General features: G+C 37.8%; 1 protein-coding gene across 1 annotated transcript in view; it reads left to right on the top strand.

Moving 5' to 3' along the window:
- Positions 1–5617: 5617 nt before the first annotated feature.
- LOC109986230 (guanine nucleotide-binding protein G(s) subunit alpha) overlaps positions 5618–24529 on the top strand; it is a 32530-nt gene continuing 13618 nt past the window's right edge. The window contains exons 1-5 of the mRNA XM_020636785.3: positions 5618–7328; positions 9043–9115; positions 13153–13207; positions 13635–13754; positions 20211–20308. Of these exons, the coding sequence (XP_020492441.1) occupies positions 7190–7328; positions 9043–9115; positions 13153–13207; positions 13635–13754; positions 20211–20308 (485 nt within the window). The 5' untranslated portion in view covers positions 5618–7189. The remainder of the gene's footprint in view (positions 7329–9042; positions 9116–13152; positions 13208–13634; positions 13755–20210; positions 20309–24529) is intronic.

Genomic DNA, 24529 nt, shown 5'->3' with positions numbered 1-24529 from the left:
AATGATGTCATCAGTGATATCAAGAAGTCACCCCAGGACAGAAGGTGGCCAATGAAAATTCTAAGAAGAATATAAGTACCGCCATAGCCCTTTGTTTAAATAGGTCTACAATGTCTTCCAATATGATAACTTACTATACATATATGGATCCTTTATATGGCCAGTGAATTGCATATAAAAAAAAAATACCATTGCATAGGCCTATACAATAAATTATTGAAAATGGAAAAGTCATATATAAAACAACATGTTTTTTTTATAAATCAATGCATTATGTACTTTTTGCAGAAGAAAATATTTAGTGCACAAAAAAACAATTCTATCATGTTGGCTTTAAACGCCAAAAAACACTCCTATGAGTCGTACCACCAAAAACAAGAAATAAATGTCCAGGAGATGAGTGGAAGTAGTGTTTCTCTGGCAAGTGTCATGTAACACAATAAAAACATTAAATGGCTTTTATGTAAATGCACAAAAACAAAGACCACTTGAAGGTATTCTAATCTCCCTTTCCTGAATAACAAAGATGTCAGACAATGAACAGTTCTCTATTTGCAGCCGCTATTTCATTGTATGTATAGTAATGGAGTAAAGTGTGTAGCATTTAGAAGATCATGCATGACCTATGCTACCATCTAGAGGGCATTAACAGATATAACATACCACTGCAGGAGTTATTGTTGGTGGATCAGCAAGTTGACTGGATATGTGCAATAGAAATAACTTATCAGACCCCATCAACACTTATACTTTCATAAAATCATGTATCATGACAAACATATCCAACATGTAATACTACACTCATTTAATCACAAAGAATTAAATTAATAATGACTGTGTTCCATTTTTCTGATATAGAAGCTTTACCTCCCACTTCCACTACTGCTGATCTTTTTTATTGATAGGTTTTTATATTGATAGATTTTACTTGGCAGAGTTTTCAGTTAGACTGATGACATTGGAGAAACAGAAGGTCTAATATATTACATGTGGAAAGCTTTTATTTACAAACTAGGCAAACACATTTTTCAATAAGCTGGTAGGTGTTTGTTGTGTGTGTTTTATGTTACTTATTGTTGAAAATGGATGAACAAGAATGACATTTCTATAAATATAACTATAACAATAGCCCCTCACAACATTCACCTGTGACCTATAAAGAAAGTCTTTGTGGTGTCTGTAGACAAAAAGCCATATGCCTTAATAACGAAAAATAAGTTGAGACAGGAATCAATGGAAACATGGTGATAGGTTGACAGATAATCACCAAGTTGGTTTTGAGCAAATTTGGCCAATATGGTTTATTTAATATAGTGGACAAACTTTGTTTGTTGAGGTCCATCACCATGCAAAGAGAGATGTTTGTAGCCTAAATCAACAGATAATTCAGTGGGAACTTTTTGATTGCCCCATCTCAAATAATGAACACATAAATGTTCTAATTTTGGTTAATTCACAATATCATTGTCTTTCCTCTGAGAAATAATTAGGGGGTGGAATTGGGTTTTAATTGTGTGGTGTCAAAATTGCACCGCTTCTAGATTGATCAGCAATTAAACAACAATTTTCAAAAATCAGGTTATTTCAAGATAAAACAACATATCTGATAACCCAATAGTTATCAAAAGTTAAGTTGCAACAGCTAACATTCACAGTCAACCAATTCCTAGCTAACACTACTGTTAGCAATAACTTGGACATTTTAGCCAACATTTCCACTCTTACATCACTGTTAGCTAGGATGTGACTGCTTATGTTAGTTAAAACCTGACCCAAATGTTTGGTAACAACTCACAACTCTTTGAGCTCATTTGTAGCCGATACTTTATCGTAAACACTGATTTATATAGGTAAAGAGATAGGTATAGATTTTGTGGACAAGATTATATAGCTAACAAAGGAAATACTGAAAGTAGAAGTAGCCTGACAATAAAATGTTGTTGTTTATTGGTTTTGTTTGTTTTTTGTTAGGCCTACAGAAGGGGAACTTCTACTCCTTCGGTTGTCTGTTAGGGTTCATTAAAGAGTCAAAGTAGCATTTAGTTGTCGTTGATGACCTTTATGTGTTTTGCCCTGAGCTTCTTTCCCTTGCCTTATGACGTATTTGTGGAGGGAGGTGTGTGTGTGTGTGTGTGTGTGTGTGTGTGTGTGTGTGTGTGTGTGTGTGTGTGTGTGTGTGTGTGCTGTCTGTGCAGGCATGCAAGAGCTAAAGGGGGAAAAGGCAGGGAGCCATTTAAAATTCAGATTACAATTAGAAGAGTTACAGAGCATCTATCAATCAATTGAAATGCTTCAACTGTTTGAGCAAAAACGGCTAGAAAATGAGTTCATGGTTATAAGGCAAACAACTGTATTGTGCTATACCAAAGATAAGTGTGACAGAGAGACATACGTTTAAACATCTTTCCAATCTTTCGGAAGTCCTTCCTTTAATTGTTCTCCAAACTAGTGTGCAAAGGGTAGTTAAGGTTCTCATGCCAGCCAAATATGTTGCAAACTTAAAATGTGTTAGTTCTGTCCTGTTTGGGGTTTTAGAGTATTTACAGAGGGTAAAAAGATCAAATGAAAAACAAACAAACAATAGCCTATATCTTGTGTGCCACCACAAACCTCCAGAACAGCTTAAATTCTAGTGTCTGAATTTAAGTCGACACAACAGTTTTTCCAATACTCCAAATATGCCCTCAATGATTGGGCCCTAGACTGTATAGTATTATTTACAGTCTATGATCTGGCCACAATAAGTCATAACATGTGATTCAATTTGGTTTTATATGCAAATTAATTCAGTGTCTCCTTGTTTCATCTTACCTGTTTTATTCAGGTGCTTTTGTCATTTTTTCTATCTGCCTGAGTATCATATTATTTTGTTGTTCCCTTTATTGATTGTTTCCCATCTAACGATCACATAACAACAAAAGAAAAGCCTCACTCAGGCATGATTAGAGGTGTGACCTCAGTCGAAGTCAAGTCACGAATCAGATTACTCATCTGTACAAAATGGTGTGATGATGAACAATAACCTAAAGTAAAACTAAACCCTGGTAAAAGAAAAAAACATTACATTAGAACAATTTAAATAGCCCTACATTTGGCAAATGTTTATTTTGGACTTGAAACACAGAGTTTAGGACTAGATTTAGGACCTGTTGTTAGTCCTGATCTGGGACAAAACGATGACTTTGTCACACCTGTGCCTGGCCCTCATGACCTGCATGGAACAACAAGACTGAAGAGGTTCAGTGAACATCATTCACTTCTTAATATCATTCGTTATAACACTAGTAGGCCTATGGTGATTTCAAAAATGTGTATTAGGCTACGTGATTCTTTTGGGGGGGATTTGTTTTAATGTTATTGATTTAAAAAAATAAAATGTTTAGGATCCGTTGATAATCATTTCGCTTCAAAGAGGGCGCCTCTCCCCTTCTGTACCTCTGCTTCATGACGCTCCGGGCAATCATGTGATCCGAGCCTGCTTCAGTCCAGATCCGTCAAGCCACAGCAAGGAGGAAACCGGAAAGATAGTAATCTTTGCTTCAAAGTAAAATCCCAACATTCCTCCATCTTATAAGTGGAAAGACTTGTGATTCTTTTGATATGTATTGATCCATTTGTTTTTGTCTTGATGTAGGCTATACTCACATTACATTATATTATTCTGTTCAAATTGACCTTTTTTGAGAATTTAAGTCATTTAAGCATTTTATTGAATATTGTATAATGTTGTATTTAATCTTTCATATTTAAGACTAGAAGTAATGCTAAGTTAAATCCTGGATGTATAAATTCTCATTCTTAGTTTTTATATTTTTAGTGCTTAATTACTTACTGTATTTAATACTATATTGTGTTTATTTGCTAACATTGTGTGTTTGGATAACCTGCTGCTGCAACGCCACAATTTCCCAGTTTGGGATCAATAAAGTAATTCTATTCTGTTATAGGCCTTTTAGAATGTTTATATGTGTATAATTTAGAATCAGAAATACTTTATCAATACCTGAGGAAAATATGGCATTCATTTCCCATATTATTGTTATACCTAGGCCTATTGGTTATTTGTATATCACCATGAAAAGAAATTCTATAAATGATTAGATTTCTCAATGATAAACAATGTATCCATATAGCTTTGTTGTGTTGAATCCTTTCTCAAGAAGCAGAGTGCAAGTTAAGCATCTTTACTTTAGTTATGAACTATAATGGTCAGTGTTGGGGCAAGTTGAGAATGTAATGAAATATTTACACTAGTTACTAATTTTAACTTTAAACTATATTACATTAAGTTGATGCTATGGATATGTAACTTTTCAGATGAAGACATTACAGAGTATGGAATAATACAAATGCATTGTGACAAAGATTAAACCAGTAGAGAACAAACTGAGAATAAACACATCTTATTAGTTTTGCACCAATTCATAAAAAAATGTTATCTCAAGACACTTGACAGAAAAGAGCAGGTATCCACCGTTCTCTTTGTAATATTATTTACTAAAGATCCAACATTTATCCTCCACGAGCACAGCACTAAGCAACATTTAATAAAGTAACAGGGGGGCAAGGAGAAATTGCTCTTTAAATTGCAGAAACCTGAAGTAGAACCAGACTCATGTTGAACAGCCATCTGCCACAACCTAAGAACAGTTGAAGTTTGGGCCCCTTGTCACAATAAAGATGGCTAAAGCTTGGTCACAGGTTCACAGATTTGCAAAAAAGGCCCCTCTTGAATTGTTCTGGCTTCTCATGTGCTTTTATTATTTTATGGTTGTAGCCTTTTCTTCCCCTCTTGTCCTGTGATATACATATTTAACAAGTCAAATTTAAGTGCTTTACATTGTTGTATAATTTTGAGTTATTGTTTATATCTTAATTATCAATATATTATTTATTTGATCAACATTATGTCATGAAGTCATACAGTTATATATTTTGGTCAAACCATCCTCTTTATTTGAACACTGAACCCTTTTGTTTAAAGAAATATCACATACTTTTGAATTGTCAATCGGCTTAACTATTTTTTTCAATGTAAATTCCAGTTCCTAATATGTTGTTTTAATTGTACCATTCTTTTATGACCTCGAAACCATACCTGGCAATAAACCTATTTTAGATTTATAATTCAAAATTTAATTTGGGAAATCCTTGTCTTGAGTTATAAGTCCTAGCCTGAAAAAGTTAGTGACTTTTGTCTGTATTATCTTGGTTGGTCCAGTGGTCCTCTATTGGTCTAGCCTCAGGAGCTATAAGACCAACTCCATCATGAAAAGCTGTGACCCAAATTTTCAGATATTTTTCAACCGATCCGATTTATTAAATGAAAAATGTGCAGTTTGGACCTCAGACGATACAAATAGTTTTACAGAACAAATAAATTGGAAGAAAATAACATGTTTATTGTAACATCCGCGCTTCATAATGATTATATAGCCTACTTTTTGGAGAGTTTTTTTTCAAGACACACATTCGTCACCAACTAAAAACGGTTCTGCGACCCACTTTAAGGTCCCGACCCACCATTTGAGAACCACCAGTCTACGCTAGGAACTGAAGGGGGGCGGGCGGGGGACACTAGGGCTTTATTGTGAAAGTTCCGACCGGAAGTGAAAATTCTTGTCTACTGGCGCTTGACCAGCCTTCTTCGTTCCCTGGGTTCCGTGAGAGTCGTTTTGCCCCACCCCACCTCTTCAACGCTATCTATCTCAATGTTCAATCCTGAGAGAAAAAGGGGGCAAAAATAATTTCAGTGTAACACCGCAAAGAAACGATTCTCATCCCCTCCGCCGGTTCGCCGGAGCAGACGCGGCCTCTCGGCGGGTATAAACAAACGCCGTCGGACCAGTGATTGAAAACACCGCGGTATGTTCATGTATCGTGCACATGTAACCATACTCTACCATACGGATTCAAAGGGAATACAAAAAAGCTGAGGGACTTGACAGCGGGCTGTAACGTTACCTGCGCCAAACCAGGGGGGAGATAACGGAGGAATTTCCAACCAATATCACCTGGATATCGCTTTATATTCAAGGACATCCGACTGCCAAACACCGCCTTCGCTCGCTCGGAGAAGCCTTCCGATGTGAGGAGAAATACAAATAAACGTAACAAGAGAGAAAAGGGACGGGAGAAGGGGCCTTTTTTTTTTGAGTCTGGTCAACCCTTCCGAAAAAAAGAAAAAGAAAAGAAAAAGCAAGCAGCAGCATCTGTTGACGGGGAGAGGAAATTAATTTGACATCGGCTGAAAAGAGGATATTATCGATAACGACGACAACCCCTCCTGCCTAAAAAACGGCGTAGCCTGTAATGTGACTGATTTGTGATAGAGAGAGAGAGAGAGAGAGAGAGAGAGAAAAAAGCCCTGGTATAGCCTGATGATTCACATGCCGTCATTTTAAGAGGAAATATTTATTTTTTATTTTTTTTCCAAGCGCTTTCTGATGTGCTCTGGTTCATGGTGGAAGGATTTCTAACACCCCCACACAAAATTAATTAACCTAAAATATCTGTTTCAAGGTGTTTGAAAAAGAAAAAGAAAAGAAGGAATGAAAATAGGCTCTGTTGTGAGTGGAAATGAATTAAAAGGCAGTGTGAAGTATCTGCTGAAGATGGGCTCCGGAGGAGACATTTGTTAAGAAAGTCAGAATTAAAGGCAAGCCTTAACAAGGAAACAGGACCCCCCTCTCCCCCTTCTCTCCCCCCCTTCCCCGACGTTGCATTCACGTAAGGCTGGAAATCTCACATCGACTCTCATATCAATGTTGATGACTTCATTGCGGATTTACAGTGAAAAACACAAGAAGCAAGCCTCTGAGAGGGCGGCATCGCTTCTCTGCTCCTTTCTGAGGGATCGCTTGTTGATAAATTGCCAGTAAATAGCCACATCCATCTCTACTTACGTTCCCAAAAGCCTGGTGGAGCCTGACATTTTTTCCTTTACATCTACTTCATCTGTGTCTGGCAACATAAATGTCACCAATTTTGAGCCAGGTGTTCCTCTGCTGGGCCAGTTTAGGAATTTTGGATTGATTGATTTTTATCTTATCAACACCCTCCCTCCCTCCCTACAACCAGCCACCAAACATCCACCCACCCAAATACCCTCGCCTGCCTGCCTGCCTGCCTGCCTGCCTGCCTTCCTGCCACCCCCCCCTTGAACCTATCACTGGGTTTTGGGGAAAAGATGGGCTGTCTTGGCAATAGTAAGACCGAAGACCAACGAAATGAGGAGAAGGCACAGAGGGAAGCCAACAAAAAGATAGAGAAGCAGCTCCAGAAAGACAAACAGATATACCGGGCCACTCACCGGCTACTACTATTAGGTAGGTTTTCTTAAACCCATCCTTAGCATGTGCGTGTGTTTCACCTAATTCAACCTGAATATCACATTGGTGCAGAATTGTTGCACCTATTCAAACAAAATGTGTTTATTTTGATCTATTTCTATTCTGTAAAAGCTATTATTTCATGAAAGGGATGATTCACCTCGTAAAACCAGGCATGGTATGATGTCACAGTGCAACAGGGTGTATAGTGTTTTAAACAGGCCTGTGTCCTGCTCTCATGGGTCATTATGGAGCATTATATCAGAACATGTGAGACACACTGGACGGACACAGGGACACCATTTGTGTGAAGGCAGCTTGCAGAGGACTGGGAGGCCATAAACAGGCTTTTTTTATTTTGCAGTTTGTTTCTTTTCACACACAGCAAAAGGGATGTTTTTTTTTATTTTTTAGTGCTTGTGAAGGTCTATTGTTTATTCATTCTGATAAAGTCAGTTCTGGCTCTGTCATCAGGCCTCAGTGTCACATTACAGGTCTGAACCTCAAGGCCAGATCTAGCATCCTGCTAAGCCTCTTGGAGTACCGAGAGCAAATTAGGATTACTATTAGGATTACTAGCTAGCTTCCCTTGAATCACTGTCCCGTTCATTCTAATCTGAAATGGATCCTAGATTTGAACACTTGCACTTAAAGCACTGAAAAGCAGGCTTGTAGTGTAGCTCCTCATGTTCTGGTTAGGAGGTGTTATGGCCTGATGTCTTTCATTAACAGTTTGTGAGGATGTATTTAATTCTTCAGTATTATTAGGATATATCCAGGCACATTTGCTTCTACTTAAAGAAGAAACCGTAAGACATTATTCTCAGCTGATCTCATCTTCCAGTTTGATCAAATCTTTGTGTGCTCCTCCATGATGCTGTGAGCCCTCATCACATTCAAAAGCAGTGGTGGATGAAGTATTAAGATTTTAAACTTCGGTTAAAGAGCCAATACAACATTTTAAATGAACTCACAGATAAAGGTCTGCCTTTAAATCTCAGGTCAGAGAAAAAAAGAGGTAGAAATCTATTTTTTGGTTGAGGTGCTAAAATTCAAATACATCTACAATTTTTTAAACCATCACAACCACTTGGTAAATCATAAGGGTGCGTACTATTTTATGAGATAATCATGTTACATTTTTCTGAATGATATCTAAAAACTGCAGCTGAATTGTGTTCTATCGCCCTCTAAAATCTAATAGAGTAGGAAAAAAAAAATGAATATACACCAGTAAACCTCAAGTATTTCAACATTATTCTTGAAATTAAACACTTGAGAGTTAACTTTGCTACTTCCCACCTCTGAGAAGAACAAGTCAGATAGATGGAGACTCATCTGGAGCTTTTGAACAGCAGTGTCATGTCCTCCACATCTTTCGGTCCTCATGGTATTAGTGCTTGGGTAACATACGGCACTATGTTTACACGAGGGGTGACAGGGACAGTGCAGAGAAACAAAGCCACGATAGTTCAAATATGCTATGGGAAGAATCTTTGTCTTCAAGTTTGTTACTCTTCCACTTCTTCCTCAACTGGCCTGATCTTCCTCCAAGACCACTTAGATCCACAAGTAGATCCAAGTATCCAATGACAGAGTCTAGACCATCATCCACTTTGTTTCAGGATGTTTGTTGGTACCATTTGAAGGAGTTCTTTAAAACTTCCAATCATCTCGTCTGACTTATTTTGAATCCTCTTTCTACTTTCAGGGGCCGGTGAATCCGGGAAAAGCACGATAGTCAAACAGATGCGAATACTGCACGTAAATGGCTTCAACGCAGAGTAAGTGTTCGTTTCCTCAATGTTTTATCCTGTACCTGTGTTATCAAACACACACACACACACACTCACACTCCTTCAGCACATTTAACCTCCAAAACACTACTCTACGTCTATGATCACAATAAGAATATAAAACAATATGTAGGACTGGGTGTTGCTGACAGGAGAGGACATGAACACATTTGTTGACCAAATACTTGAACAACATTTTGAAGTATTTGCGTGTCTGTACGTGTGTGTTGTTGACAGCTACTGGTGCATTCACAAGATTAAAAATGGCAGAAATGACCTTAAGTGACACTCATGTCATGCAGGTTGATGGCTGTCGGTCCAATTCACTCAGCGACAAATGACAGGTTATTTATTGTGGAAAATGATCAACAGTGTAATGAATTAAAACAGACATCAAGAAACAGCAGAGATTTAAAAAGATAGAAACACTAATAATAAATCAATTAACAATGAATCAGGAAGGAAGATAGTATTTGCATGAAGGCTAAAAAATTCAACATTCTTGTTGCGTTAAGGCAGGAGTGACTTCCTTAATATGTGAGGAAAGAAAGCTGTATATTCAAACTGCTGTACAGTTTATACAGTTTACCTAAGCTAGTAGAGTACATCACATTAGAGCTGGAATAACCAGTAAATGAGTCAATGGATTGAAAATGGAATTTGCAACTCAGAGTTATTCCTCAAGCAAAGATATTCAATTTCCTCTGGTTTGACTTTCTCAAATGTCAAGAATTTTCCATTTTTAGTGTTTATATATCACGTTTCATCAAGTGATGTCACATTGAATTATGTTTCCCTGGGGTTTGAAGTCTTTGTCTGACAAAACAAGATACTTGATGAACATGCTTACGGTACATTTGTAATAGCTCTTCCTGTGCGTTGACTGTCTTGATAGTGCAACAAAACAAAATATTTGTATCTCTTCCTTGTTTTAAAATATAGATTTTTATATCCTGAGTAAATTTGCTCAATGCATCAGGGCCCGACCGATATGAGATTTTTGGGGCCAATATTTGGGAGAGAAAAAAATCTGATACCGATATATCGGCTGATATTTTTCTTAGATCTATGTTCGATCTGTAGAGATAGATATATAAACCCACCCTCAAATGCAGTTATTAAACACTCGTGGAAAATATTTATAATAAAGACAAGATGGTCGCTCAACTGCACTTGAACGTGCATCACACTCTGGAGAGTGATAATGTTTGTTGTAATTCCTAAAACAAACTCTGCTGGTGACAGAGAACTGCAAGTGTAATACAATGAAACTCAAATTAAATGCTGGATTAAATGACTGGATAATAAATCTAGTAATATCTGCATAAATCATGAATAAGGCGTTACCGATCGTCACGGGATGTGCTCATATCAGCCGATATTATCGCTCTAACAATGCATTCAGCCAGAAAGAGAAGTTGAATTTTCCTCTTGTTTTGTAACTTGAGATTGATGTGCAAATATCCAGATTTTTAAAAGGAAACATTGGATGAATTTCTTGTCATCCAGGGATCTGAATTGTTTAAAAAATGAAGGGGTAGACTGGTGTCATTGTTAAATAAAACTGTCCAAGATGGTCTGAAAGAAATAAAGCTGTGCAGATTTTTGTAACGTTTTGGAGTAAATAATTCAAGTAAAAGCGACACAAGAAGAAAGCTTTTATCTATTTCAGGTTTTTCATGGAAACAGTGCCCCGGGTGTTTTCAGACCACCCCGTCTTGTGAATGTCATAAAATACAATCCTAAATTGATGCAATGGAAACTAAAGCCACATTTTTCTATTCTTAATCATGGGTTTCCTAGAAGAGGGATATCGGCAGCATCATGTGCTTATTTTTGGGTCAAGTCAAACAGATGCTCCTCACAGACACCGACACTCTGGTGTCAGAACAAACCGTCAGTCGGTCGCCGCTTCCAAGTCTTGTTTAGATCCTAGAGTTTGTTTCTGTCTTTGGTAACGGAGGGATTGAAGGTGTTTCCCTTTTTTTATTGCTTATCTTAGTTTTAGAAGTGATGTCTTATCTTATGTTGGAGAACTTTTTGTGGTATGCTTTACTTTGAATACACTAAAAAAAATTGGATCCCAAACCAGATCATCAATAGGCTTTATTTTCTGCTTCAATTTTCCTTATCAAAAACGCACTGATTCCCCCCCTTAATTAATCTTTTGGTTTGTAAAATGTCAGAAAAAATGTCCATCAAAGTTACCAGTAGTGAAATATGACATCTTCAGACCAGTAGGAACCTAATCCCAAGATTAACATTTAACTGTAGTGAATAAACTAAGAAACGAACTGGACTGAAAACTACCAGCTTCATCTGTTCATATTATGGCTGCACAGTTAATGGTAATAAACACATAGCAAAAGTCTACATTTCTCGCAATAAATAGATTCAAGTAAAGCTTTGACACTCAGCATGTGTACGATACGCTGATTGGATGAAGGCCTGGGTGTAATGTCCATGCTCTCACACCATGTTGTATGATGCAGACAGACAATGCTAAAGCTAGCTATGACCTACCCTCTGATTAATTAGTGCTCATTTAGTGGAGGACTAAAAACAGTTTTTTGAGTTTATTTGGGATTCAGGAGGCACATGTTGAAAACACAGGTAATGCATAAAACATGAAAAACCACAGAAAGTTATAGGAACAGAGTTTTAGTTTTTATGCACTCTTTAGTTTATTTATCACAATTTATCCTTTATTGTAATCTTGAACAATTTGATCGCACATTGCATTTTTCTCTCAAATCGTGCAGGAATAGTTCGTGTAAACAGAAATAATGAAGAACAAGATTAATGCTGTGTATTTTTGGTCATATGTGCTTTTGCCTTTGAATAACTAATACAAAAAGTCTTATTCTTACATTCTCTTGACTATTCAGCATCTCTGAACATCTTCTAAAAGTAGTCATTCTCTCCAACATTTTTTAACATGATCTATATTGAGGTAATGAGTTACTAATGCTGAGAAAGTCCATATTTTGCTTTAATAGCAGACAAACCCTCACCCTAACAGAAAATGTTTTTTGTTTGTTTGGGATATATGAATACCATTTAAAGGCTGTTGGCTTACTTGTGAATGGAGAATATAATTATAAAAACAAAATCGTAGCATGTCAACTTTTATTAAAACAACAATACAGAATCAGAAACCATTACCAGAGAGTGATATAAGGACCCTCTTCTGTTTTAATGTCAGCAGAACATGTAGCACGGTGCACTCAAACTTTAAACATGTGGGTTTTCCAATCCTTTAGTATTGTTCTGGTGTACAAAGATATTTTCCCTGGGTCATTCAGAAGAAATCACTCTTTGCAGCTACCTGATTGTGTAAGCAGCTCTCAGGTTGATTCATTTGGTGGAATTTCAGCATCAAATCTGACATTTCACTTTTCAAACTTTTTTTAAAAGAATTTCACACTTTGGCAGGAAGTCCAGGTCATTGAAAGAGCTGCGTGACGTTAACACTTTGACCACCAGTATCAGTGACTCCCTCTGAATGAATAAACTGAGTGCTGTGCTGAAATCCTCTTTGTCTTTACAACAAAATAAACCAGGCCAAACATGGAGGACTTCAGTGTGCTCGCTAGTCATTGGGAACCTTTTTCATTCTCATAGAAAGTTTTGAAATGGAAGTTCATGAACACAATATACTACTTTCTGTTTATGAATGTGTTTATGAACAGTAACGTTTAGTTTAAGGCATGGTTTCACCTTTCACGCAACATTAACGCTTACAAACATGTCAAACAGCAGTCTTATACCAAAACGTTTTGGTTTTTAAAGTAATTTGTCCAGAAAATGATCTTAAGCCAAATTGAAATATAGATAATAGTGATTTTTTTTTTTCCTGTTGCCCATCAAATTGTTAGCATGTTAACAGCTATTAGCATTGAACAACATTGATGTGTTGTATTCACTGTTAATATTAATGTTAATTAATGTTGGTAATGCTTTTTGTTTTACTTTATGCTTTCTTGTTCATAAAATAACACAAACCCCTTCTTTGCTCTTCACAGGGAGAAAAAACAAAAAATCCATGACATTAAAAACAACATTAAAGAAGCTATAGAGGTAAGCATTCTGTCTTTTTTTTTTGGACCTACTCTCTAACAGTATACTTCTTTAGTACTCTTTGGCAAGTGGTGTTTAGAGATTCGCTCATTTTAAGGAGTATTATTCCCACTATGACATCTTTTTGCCTGTCAGACTAAACTATACAATGTCTTAGCATTAAAGTCCAAACCATTTTAAATTATCCCTGACATTATGCAACATAAGAACGTTGCTTAACAAATGGCAGCAGTTTCCTTGAATGCTTTTTGAATTGGTAAAATGTTGAGTTGATGAGCTCCAGGCGCCACTTTCCCTTTAAAAGTGAATGTGTGCCATATTTAAGTGAAGCTCTCTTTGCCCTGTTTATATGATGGAGCGTTAAAAACAATGCAAAGTGCCTTAGATTTATTATTGATTGTTTTCTACTTCTTCTCTCTCCATGCAGACGATCGTGTCTGCGATGACGACGCTCACACCGCCATGCAAGTTAGCTTCTGCTGCCAACCAATGCCGGATCGATTATGTCCTCAACCAAGCAAGCCAGAAGGACTTTGACTTTCCTTCAGTAAGTTTTGCCTCGTCTCCCCTTTTGAATCTCAGACTGTTTGACTAGTTCTCCATCAGTCGTTGGTTGATACATGTTCGTGTCTGGTCCTGTTAACTAGCACAGATAAACTGGCTGGCAGAGGAATGTAACCATGTTCACTAACACTAGTTTCATTTGACCTAATGCGAGTTTAAACAGAGAAGATTCATTAATATTATAGACTATTGATAGAAAAGTATTCCCCAACAACTTTGATTATGTATTAAAATAAAACAATTTAAATTTCTCTTGGTCGAGCTTCCAAAATAAAATATATTGGCATTTGGCTTGACGACACAAACTTTAAAATATGTAAAATGAACTCTTTGAAACTTTCTCAAGCTAATGAAATGTGTCAGATCATAAGACCAGTCGTGAAGCATTTAATTGATAATGCTGGTAATTATTAGATGGTTGCTGTCCTTGACTTCAGTCAGTAAAAAATACAAGAAGACATTAAACAGAGATCAATCTTGTTTGTCTACGCTGCTTTTTCATTAAAAAAAAGCATGATGAAAATGTGTCTGCTTAATGTTTTAAACCTTTTTTAATAGACATTACTTGCTCGTTTGTTCCTAAAGTTGACCTGAAGTCTTCTCATAAGTTCTCTTGAATGTCACAGAGGATCAGATGTATTCCGCTGCATCCTTCAGATCTCCTGTCTAGGTGTGCTGGAGGTGACTTAGGTGTCTCACATGGCTGCCTGGTGTGTGTTTGCTCAGTGATTCAGTAATTAGCAGGTGTGCTTCCGCTTGGGAGCCTGTGAATTGAATGAGCCTCTCACCTGAGAGCTCTACACCGCCTATTAGCACTGATTGTCTGTAATAACCCTAAATGTGTCTGAAGGGACCTGTCCTCCAGAAACACACAGACTCTCAGGGGGGGGTACCTACCTGAGCTGCAGTCTGATCCCACTGGCTTGTTGGAGACTCCGTACATGTCCCACTGCTGGACTACATATTTATTTATTAACTGAAGTCTTCAGGAAGTATTTTTTGACTTAAAAACAAGTGACAATTATATATTTTTTCAAAGCTAGCTCGTTTTAGTTATAGTCTGCTAGCCTGATTGATTGTGATGGTTTGTGTTGTTGTCAAGACCACACTAACAGAGACCAAGACGTACCCGAGACCAAGACAAGACTAAGACATTTAGGGATCGAGACCGAGTCAAGATGGAGACCAAGGCAGGGCGAGTCAGAGACAAAACCAAGATCGTAAATATTACATAAAAATCATCATCATCGAAGGTTGCGGCCGTAACCGGGGGGTAAAAATCAAAATATAAATGAACTGAAGTTAATGGTTGTTTTAGAAAGGGGCATTTTCCTTCTTATCACAGTAATGACATAAGAAAGAAGGCTATCGGTGGTGGTCTTGACCAATCTTGATTTAAAATACAGAGTAAAAACGCTTCTGATTCCGAGACTTTCAAATCTGGGACCCGAGTTCTCCAGCACTAGTAACGGTTATCCTAGATTTGCAAGGACTTTTGGGGCTGTAATTTAGAGCTAAAGAAACTGTTGTTTAGTTTAATATGGCCACATGTTGTGTTGCTTCAGGATTGCTTGTTGATTTGGCTCTGTCCATCTTCTAACCAAACAACAACAAATGTTTAATCGCAGTAAAAATCAGGTCTCAAAATGTTTGAGTAAGCTTGTGCAGCAAAATTTGAAGCTTTACTCGTGTACAACACTCAGCGGAGTTTGTCTTTAAGCTGCCTGATGTCTAAAACCTAAATAAGACAAAGACATGTCTGATATTTATGGAGTGATAGCCACAGGAAAGTTTATATCACAGTTTTATTGACGTTAAATCAACCAGTTGAGCTGAAATATTTTATTAAAATGAACATTCAGCTCATTATTGACAAGAAATAAACAAACTGATTATTGTTTTATTTAATAAATTAGGACAGTGCACATGAATCAACATATCAGAAAATTGCATCTATGTAAATAGGCCAGAATTGGCAAAAAGCTAAATGTAATCTGTACTCCTATAAGGCAGGTAATTGTGATGACAGATTTATCATCCATCCAGTCATTTACAAGCAGGAGAACTAAAAGTTCCTCGTTCCAGCCTCTGAAATGTGAATACTTGGATTTATTTTTATTCTAACAGGATTAAAAAAGGAATACTTTCAGGGTTTTATCTATTCTAAACGGGTCATATTGTGCTTGGTAATTTTGATATTTTAATGTAGACAACTGTTACTCAGAAATGCACTGGAAACTAAAAAATGATCTCAGCTGAAGCTCCTTCTTTTTTTTTAGAATAGCAAATAAAACATGATGTATTTTATTAAATTACAGCTTAATCAAGTGTAATAATTTGTAAACTCTAAATGTTCATGACGGACCTTATAGTGAAAAAATGTTGAGAGTAAACATTGACCAATTTCTTATTTTGAAGCAAAATATGAGAAAAGAGTCAACACTTCTCTTTTTGGACTTGTTGAATAGGACTTCATGTGTTTTCTAATATGGAAGTGTTCACGTCGAAGAAGAAGAAACAGCATGTCTTCCCTGTTTTTCTCCCAGCTTGCTAGCTTCAGTGTTTATACTGGTAGTTTCCACTGACGAGTGTGTGTATTTGTGTGTAAGCAAATAAAGAAGTCTCCTGATATTGTCTCTGTTACTTAACAGCAGATTTATTATACGGGCCGTTCTGGAGCTGACCCTGCCCCGGGGGCTGTGGGTCGGCCTGTAGACTTCCACTGAAGACCTGCAGGGTCTCGACCGGAGGGATAGGCCAGCTCTCACTCTTGAGTTTTGTCCTTTCTACGCTGGTTGTTGAGCATAAATGGGGTGTTGATGCTTTCTAAATCTTCAAGGTGTAGTTGTTGTTTAAAAAAAAATAGTGGCAGAAGCATGAGAAGAAGAAAAAAAGTATGGCTTAGTTTATGTGGATTCTTCTCATTGAATCAAGCTCTCATGGTTGTTCAGGGAGGAGAATACTGTAGAAAAGTATCTGAAGCTCGGCCTCTCCTCCTCTTCTGCTGCTCCCCCCTGCCTGCCCTCAGGGCCTAACTGGAAACCAGTCAGACTGGTTGACTCTGCCTTTAGCAGAGGAGGAAGAGTTAGAGAGAGACAATGAGCACCCGGCCTCTATCAACCCTCTCTAGTTGTTTCATATTGTTTGGAGAAAATAATGACTCTCCTGAAATGTATTAATAAATGGACTACACCTTTATGCTAGTTATAAACGTGTCACTAAGGCTTTGAACTCCTTGCTAAACAAACCCTGCCACCTGCCTTCAGCCTCTGTGCTCCCAGCATGCAACAGTACAGAGACAAGTCATTGTAGTCAAGTTGGTTGTGTCAGTTTTATTTACTGTAAATATCTTAATCACAAATTTGCCTTAGAGCGCTTTAAACTCTTAAAACAAAAAACACAAGGCCGAATATAAACAACGTACATCGTTTTTGGAATGCCGGCTGATTTTGTGAGAGGACTTCCAGGTGAACGTATGGCTGGCAGTGAATCCACAGGAGACGTCACACTCACATGTACTAAAACAAAGACATGAAAATATGACGAGTCATTTTTCACCCACGGCTTCACCTGTACAATGTAGGCTAATAAAGAGATGCCTACACTCCTTCCTTTTGCAACATCCGCCCTGTGTGAGGTTTGTCTGCAGTCGCCTCAATCAACACAAACGACAACACACACGCTGGACACTGAAAATGAACTAAGAGTGACAGTCTCACAGCTGCACCACAGACTTAAAAAGATCTGTCACATTAAAAAAAAAAAGCCCACACCAGTCATCTAAATCATTGCAGGACTGGAAATATAAATCTAAATTCATATTTTATTTTTTATATTTTAGGGAGTTCATCTTGAGGGAGTCAGGTATAAGAAAATGAGTTTAAAGCTGTGACTGTTGTTAAGTTTCATGTTCCAGTATAACTTCTAACTGCTCCGTTTGTGTTTTTCTGTTTGTTGTCGCACACTGAAGTTTCTATTCTGTACTTTATGCAGACATTGTCTTGAGATAAATTCTAAAAATATAAGAATTTGTGAGCGCTTCGATAGACTAGTGGTTATGTCGCACGCCCCTCGTTCAGAGGCTACAGTTCTCGTCTGAGTGGGTTTGAATCTAACCTCGGTCCTCAGCTGCATGTCATCCCAACTCTTTCTCGAAAGCGACATACAGCTGAGAGTAAGTGCAGCACTGATTTCTTAGAAAACCCTTCTCTAAACCGAATAGTAGAAATAAAATGTAGTCAAAAAGAAATCCTTTGTTTCTGCTGTTTGTCTTTAGAGGACCGCATCTCAGGGTCTGCACTCAGGTCACAGTCCTCCCTATTCTTAAACTTTCTCTGAGCGGCCCAACCACAGCAAGAGGCATCATAAAGTAGCTTTCTTCCTCTTCTGTCAAACTTTGTGAATTATACACGTGGCCATGAATAAACTTTATGATAGAAAACATGATCTCTTTAATTGAAGAGGCTACAGAGAAAAACTGATGGTAAGGACGACCTCTGTGACCTCCTGAAACGTGAACACCGACTGTAAGTTCTTTAAACAGGGATTTCATCTGGTATTTCTTTGATAACATGAACATGAATGAAGAATTTATTATGACCTGGAATTGTTAGATTTTTTTTTCTCATTGGTCGGCTACTTTAATAAAATCTGAAGATATATATCTTAGAGTTTTTTTTATTTTGCCAATAGCGTAAAGACAGTCTATAACACTGATAAGGAATAATGTGAAAAAATGAGGTGGGGGGGGGGGGGGTGATTACATGGTTTCAACTATAATACGTGACTATGCATGTTTTGTTAAAAAAACTATGCTCGTTTTGAACAAATCCCCTAACTGTCACCTCGTCTCATCCAAACGTCTATTTCTGCTTCATAAAAACATGCTCACTACTTCCTCTCAAAATGAAACATCTTAATGTTAACAATGTTCTCCCTTTGCTCATAATGGCTTATTTGTGCTTGATGGTTGTGTATGAGGCCGACTGAAGATCGTACGGAGGAGATTAGGCCCCTGCGTAGTGACAGCCAGGCCTTGTGTCAGTACAAAGCTGTCCGTTTCTGCATGAACTCGCTGAACTGTTCTCTTTCCGGCCTCAGTCAGATCCCGCTCATCTGCTGCTCTCTGAGCCGGCCCCTTAAACTACAAACTACAGAGGAGGAAGACTCACTGCCTCCTCATCATCTGTCCTTAGGTCATTTCACGATTAGATGAGAAATCTGGTTTTAAACATCCAACATAAAAATCATCCAAAGTTCCAAACAAAGCCAAACTGTTTGTTCAATGACCATCCATTAGTGTGTTTGTCATTTTTAGTTTTGTGCTTCATTCAAAGACAAATCAGCCATCAGTCCTTACATTTAGGAAAAAACTAAATAAGGCTTTTTCTGCAAAAACCAAATAGATTATCTAGTTGTAAAAAAAAAAGTTGCTGATGAAATGTTTTTGTTTCTCCCAATTATAATCCAAGTGACAAAAGCTCGACTTAAAACCAAAACTTTGTCATTGAAATGATCCCCTAAGAATTCATTTTCAGAGGGTCCTTGCTCTGACAGATATACTTTGTACCCTCTCTGGAAAACCTGGAGAAATATAAAATATTAAAGGCTTACTATGTGATTTTCAGGGCAGAGTTTTTAGACCAAAACAAACGCTCTCTTCAGACACACCTCCTTCATCCACCAGCCCCCTCCTCCCCTCCCGTCTCCACACTTCCCCTACCCCTCCAGACTTGTTCAACTAGCAGGGTTTTAGATGCCAGAGACAACTAAAGATCAGTGCTAAAAAAAAAAAAAAAAACTGCCAAAAAGTTTCTGCAAACAGTTTCAAGTATTGACATCTCAATAATGATTCGAATTATACGTTTGTCTTTTTGGGCCAAAGAAAGTCTTTCCTTTGGTTTGGAAAGTCTGTTGGTTCTCCTTCAGTCTTGCGAACATTATCGTGCCCAAAGACACAAATGCCCTGAGTGGGCGGGGCCGTAACGTGCCCCACGTGGTGGCAGGGCTGACAATTGGACAGGGAGGGGCTCACTCGAAAAATGTACGAATAAAGTTGGAGCCACTTAGTGACACATAAACAAGCTGAAGGAAACACCGTCCGTCCATGTGAACTCAGAGCTAAGAACAACAAATCCAAATCCAAACTCACTCATTACTCCACAATATATTTAAATAGCGTATGTTTGTTTTTGCTATGATGATATTCCGACTGTCGTATATTATATATTAAAGCCTAAGGTTGACTTTGTTTGTAGGCTGTCGTGTTGGAAGTCAATATTTCTTGGAAATATTCTTGTTTTACTCACACATCAACTATTCCCGTAGCTCTATTTGGGCGATCATACCTTTACTTCACAGAACCATAAACAGGAGTCTGACTTGCAGTTATTTCCAGTGCAGGTATGTTGTTAATCCAGAGCCCTCTTTCTCTTTCCAGGAGTTTTACGACCATTCAAGGATCCTCTGGCAGGACGAGGGTGTGAGGGCCTGCTGGGAAAGGTCCAACGAATATCAACTCATCGACTGCGCACAGTAGTAAGACTTTCATTTTTATTCTATACCCGTACAAAGACGTGACATGAAACACAAAGGTATTTCACAACACATTGCCCACTGTGGGATGTTTGGGTGTTTTGAAATGTTGTTAATATGGTTAATCTAATTTATGTCTGTGCTACCTACAATGACTTTGTGTGTTGGTTCTAAATTGGGCATATTGATAGTTGGTAGGTCGGAAGATGTTATGACCAGACCTGATCAGAATCTGCCTTTGTTTTACTCTCTCAGAATAAGCAAAACGACTAGATCTTTTAAAAAATCAAGACGTTGATTGAACCAACTATAGTTTTGTCCTTCTCAGCTTCTTCTCACTTTCTCTGTTTGTGACTCTCTGGACCTTCATAGCTTCCTTTCTAGTGATGTGAAGCTTCACTAGAAACATACAACAATATACAGTGGCCATGTTCTTTGTGTTTGCCATACTATTCACATTTGTACGGGGATAGTTTTCTGAGTCTAACTATAATTCTACAATTCATTTAGCAGAGAGTAAGTACAACAGTAAGGATCTAGAAAAGTGGAAACAACTTCAGTTAGGACTAATGAACAGCCTTAAGTCTAAGCAGACACAGGTGCTGACAGGCTTTTTCTTCTTAAGGGGATAGTTCAGTATTTATGAATTGAGATTGTATGAGGTCCTTGTCAGTAGTGAGTATATTAGCTACCAGAGATGTTGGTTAGCTCAGCCCCTCTATTGACAGACTGGCAGGCAGCAGAGGGATACCTTTGCTCCAAGTAATTTTGTTAATTTTAAAGTCCTCATGAAATGTTTTACATGGATTCTAGTCCCACTCAATTTTAACAACATACATTATCATCTTTATTTATTGAAAATTTCAAAATATAAAACATCAAAATATAGATTTTATTGTTTAGTCATACTTAGTTTCATCAGATATTATCTGATTCAAGTAGCACAGAGTAATCCTTATCAACTTAGGTTTATTTTATTTTAAGCATTTGTCGACATCAAGAAAATGTGGACTTGACTTTTAACATTTTCTGGTGCCTGATTGCAGATTTTTTTGCTGTGCTGTAGTGCTCGGTTGTTGATATGATGATGTATGTTAGTGTGTGTGTGTGTATGTCAGTGAGTGTGTGTGTAGGAGCTCTGATGAATCTAAAGTGTTATTGTTGCAGTATTTAAATAATTTGTCACAGTTATATTTCGCCTAAAATCCCAGGCTACCCGAACCTACTTTCCTAACATTTTTCTTTATTTTGATTTTGTCTGATCCGTCTTTTTGATCTCACCTGCCTCTGTTATAATGAATGCAGCGGACTCATGAAGACAGAGGGGTTTTGAGGGTTGATGTTAGTGTATAATATTACTTACATAATATGTATGTCTATGCAGTGATGCAGAAGTTAAGGTATCCATTACAAGTAAAAGTCCTGCACTCAAAGTCCTTACATTAGCGAACATACATTTTATAAATATGATACGATAATATGATACGTTTCAATTCAATTCAAAACTTTATTTGTCCTCTGGGGGCAATTCAAAGACACACAGACACACACATAGATCAGTAGCAAGAAAACAACAATAAGGAGCGGCAAAGACTATGAATGTAAAACAAAAATATAAAATGAAATACAAAATAGATTAAGTCGAATAAAGATATAAGTGGACAATGGACAGAATAACTTAATGATATACACTTTACTGTCCCCCTGGGGTTAAATCTTCTGTTTTAAAATGTATAGAGTAATATGGAAAATGTCCTGTGATTGAAGTATGAGGATGTTATGAATACATGATACTTACTCATCAAGTTGTCAGCCAGAGTTTGCTTCAGTCAGGTCTAAAAAAAATCACATGTTATGAAGTGATTTCAGTGATTTCAAGGAAGCCTGAGACAAAATGAATTAGGTCGAATCACTGCTTCAAAATATCCAGTTGTGTCTTTTAAAGCCCAAAACAAATTGTTTAAATGATACCAACAGAGAAATTTGAATTAAGTCTTTGGTGGACCCGCTTATTATTGATAGATATCTCAAACTTCATGCCTACATTTTGTAAGAAGCTTCAAGAGAAAACAGTGACTGTAGACCCTCGGGTTAATCCTCAGAATTATATTTAATTTATAGTCAATTAGTATGATATTAATGTAGAAAATAATAGTGACCAGGAGTTGCTGTATGTCCATGTCACTAACAGAGCATTAATGACACGGGTGTTCTGCTGTCTCCTTTTTAGTTCCTGCTTTTTTGTGGAAGTCAGGATCAAATGAAAAACCGTGCTTGTAAGAAAAGCAGTTGTAAAATATTACAAGCTAACAGAGAGGCAGAACAATTGAAAAAGAGAAAAGGATTGACAAATGGAAATAGAGAAAAAGAGGGTTTCCCTGCATTGCGGGACCTCTCCTCTCCTCTCCTCTCTTCTCCTCTCCTCTCTTCTCCTCTCCTCTCCTCTCCTCTCCTCGTGTTTCCTCCTTCTCTCTCTCTCTCTCTCTCTCTCTCTCTCTCTCTCTCCCACACCCAGCAGCTCCAGTGTTATGGATCAGATGCTGGGCTGGGTGGCCAGACCGGAAGTGCTCCCCTCCCCCCTCTATGTGCTTATGTAAACGGAGAAGCAGAGAAAGAGAGAGGGGAGAGCTATTTTTAACCCGGGCGGGCTGCAGAAGGAGAAAGAATGAGCGAGTGTGTTAGCAGAGAGACAACTTCAGCATTATTGATGAAGGTTGTTAGCATTAAACGAAAATGTCAGGGCCGGATCAGCGCGGGAAAAGTCAGGGCCACTCCACACATCCACGCCTCTCCCTTTTTGTAAAACACCAATTATATCATCTGATTCGTGTCGTGATTAAAAAAAAGAGAAGAAGAAGTTGACGGGGCGGTGATGTGTTGCTGTCTCTGTCTGATGAAGAGGAAGTCATTGGCGCTTCCCTCGCTGTGTTTCTGCTCTGTCATGCTTCTCAATGGTGTGATTTTTCTTGTTGTCTGCTTATTTATCGGGACTTCCTCGCTCCTTATATGGTCACACACTTTGTTTGTGAGGATTTATTGGTCGCTATTGGTTGATGTTGCTTGATAAAATGAAGAGTTTCGTCGGTGTCGAGTTGGTGACTCTAAATTGTTGACTTTGTTCCCTACCGGACAAACGGGAATGGGTTTGTTATTTTACAAACCTGAGATATTCCACCACTTTCTCCTGACTTTTATGGAGATAGCCAGAATTTGTTTCACAATTATTTGTTAAACATTGACACAATTAATAAAAAATAGGCTGGAGTTGTTATAGGATTTATTGAAGTTACCTAACTATAACATCTAGTGAAGGACTGTTGGTTAGTGAGCTAGTTAATCAATATCTTAGAAAATCCAACAACCTGGGAATGATGTCTGTGAAACAATCAAATAAAGATCATGTTATGATATTATCCTACTATCAAATATGATCCAGCAGACTGTAACAGAAGATCCACACGGATCCAGTTCAACAATGGAAGAGCTGGTAAATGAAGGGTTGGGTCAAAGTAACCAAACTAAAAAAAGGCCCCTTTGAACCCTTTGACAATAACCCTGCACTTTGGTTTTTTCATCCAGCAGTAAAAAGCAACATTAATGACTATTTAAAAACAGACCTGGTGGGGCGCTGGTGGAGTAGTGGTTAGAGTGCGCGCCCCATGTATGGAGGCTGTAGTCCTCTAAGTGGACGGCCCTGGTTCGAATCCAACCTGTGGCTCCTTTCCCGCACGTCATTCCCCACTCTCTCTCTCTCTCTCTGTCTCTTCCTGATTTCCTGGTTGATAAAAAAATAAAAATGTATGTAACTTTCTAGAAATGCAATTCATTACTCCCAGTGAGCACTAGGGGTCGACTGAATGTCGAGGGCTGGTATTCGGCATTTAGTTGGTTATCTCTATCAGCGTATTTCACAAAGCACCATTTTGCTTTAGAATAAAAAAAAGGGTTTCTTTGAGCGTTAACGATGAGCGATGCAAAGGATGATTGAAGCATAATTTGTACAAAGTCATTTTGCAGCAGTTGTTGAAATCTGTTCTATGCAAAGACCTTATTTCATCCCATTTTTTTTTTCATACAAAAATCATAAATACAGCATTTTACGATATGTCTGATGTTAAAAAGTAAAGCTCCGAGACGTCGTAAAGGGAGCAGTTTGAAATATTTGAAAGAGGAAGTGTTGTTAAGTACTGTAACATAATGGATCTTTGCTGCCATGTAATAATA

This window comes from Labrus bergylta, chromosome 5 (genome assembly GCF_963930695.1).
Source record: "Labrus bergylta chromosome 5, fLabBer1.1, whole genome shotgun sequence".
In the NCBI taxonomy this organism is placed as follows: Eukaryota; Metazoa; Chordata; class Actinopteri; order Labriformes; family Labridae; genus Labrus; species Labrus bergylta.
Note: the sequence above shows the minus strand (reverse complement) of the source record. Positions and strands in the feature narration are given on the sequence as shown.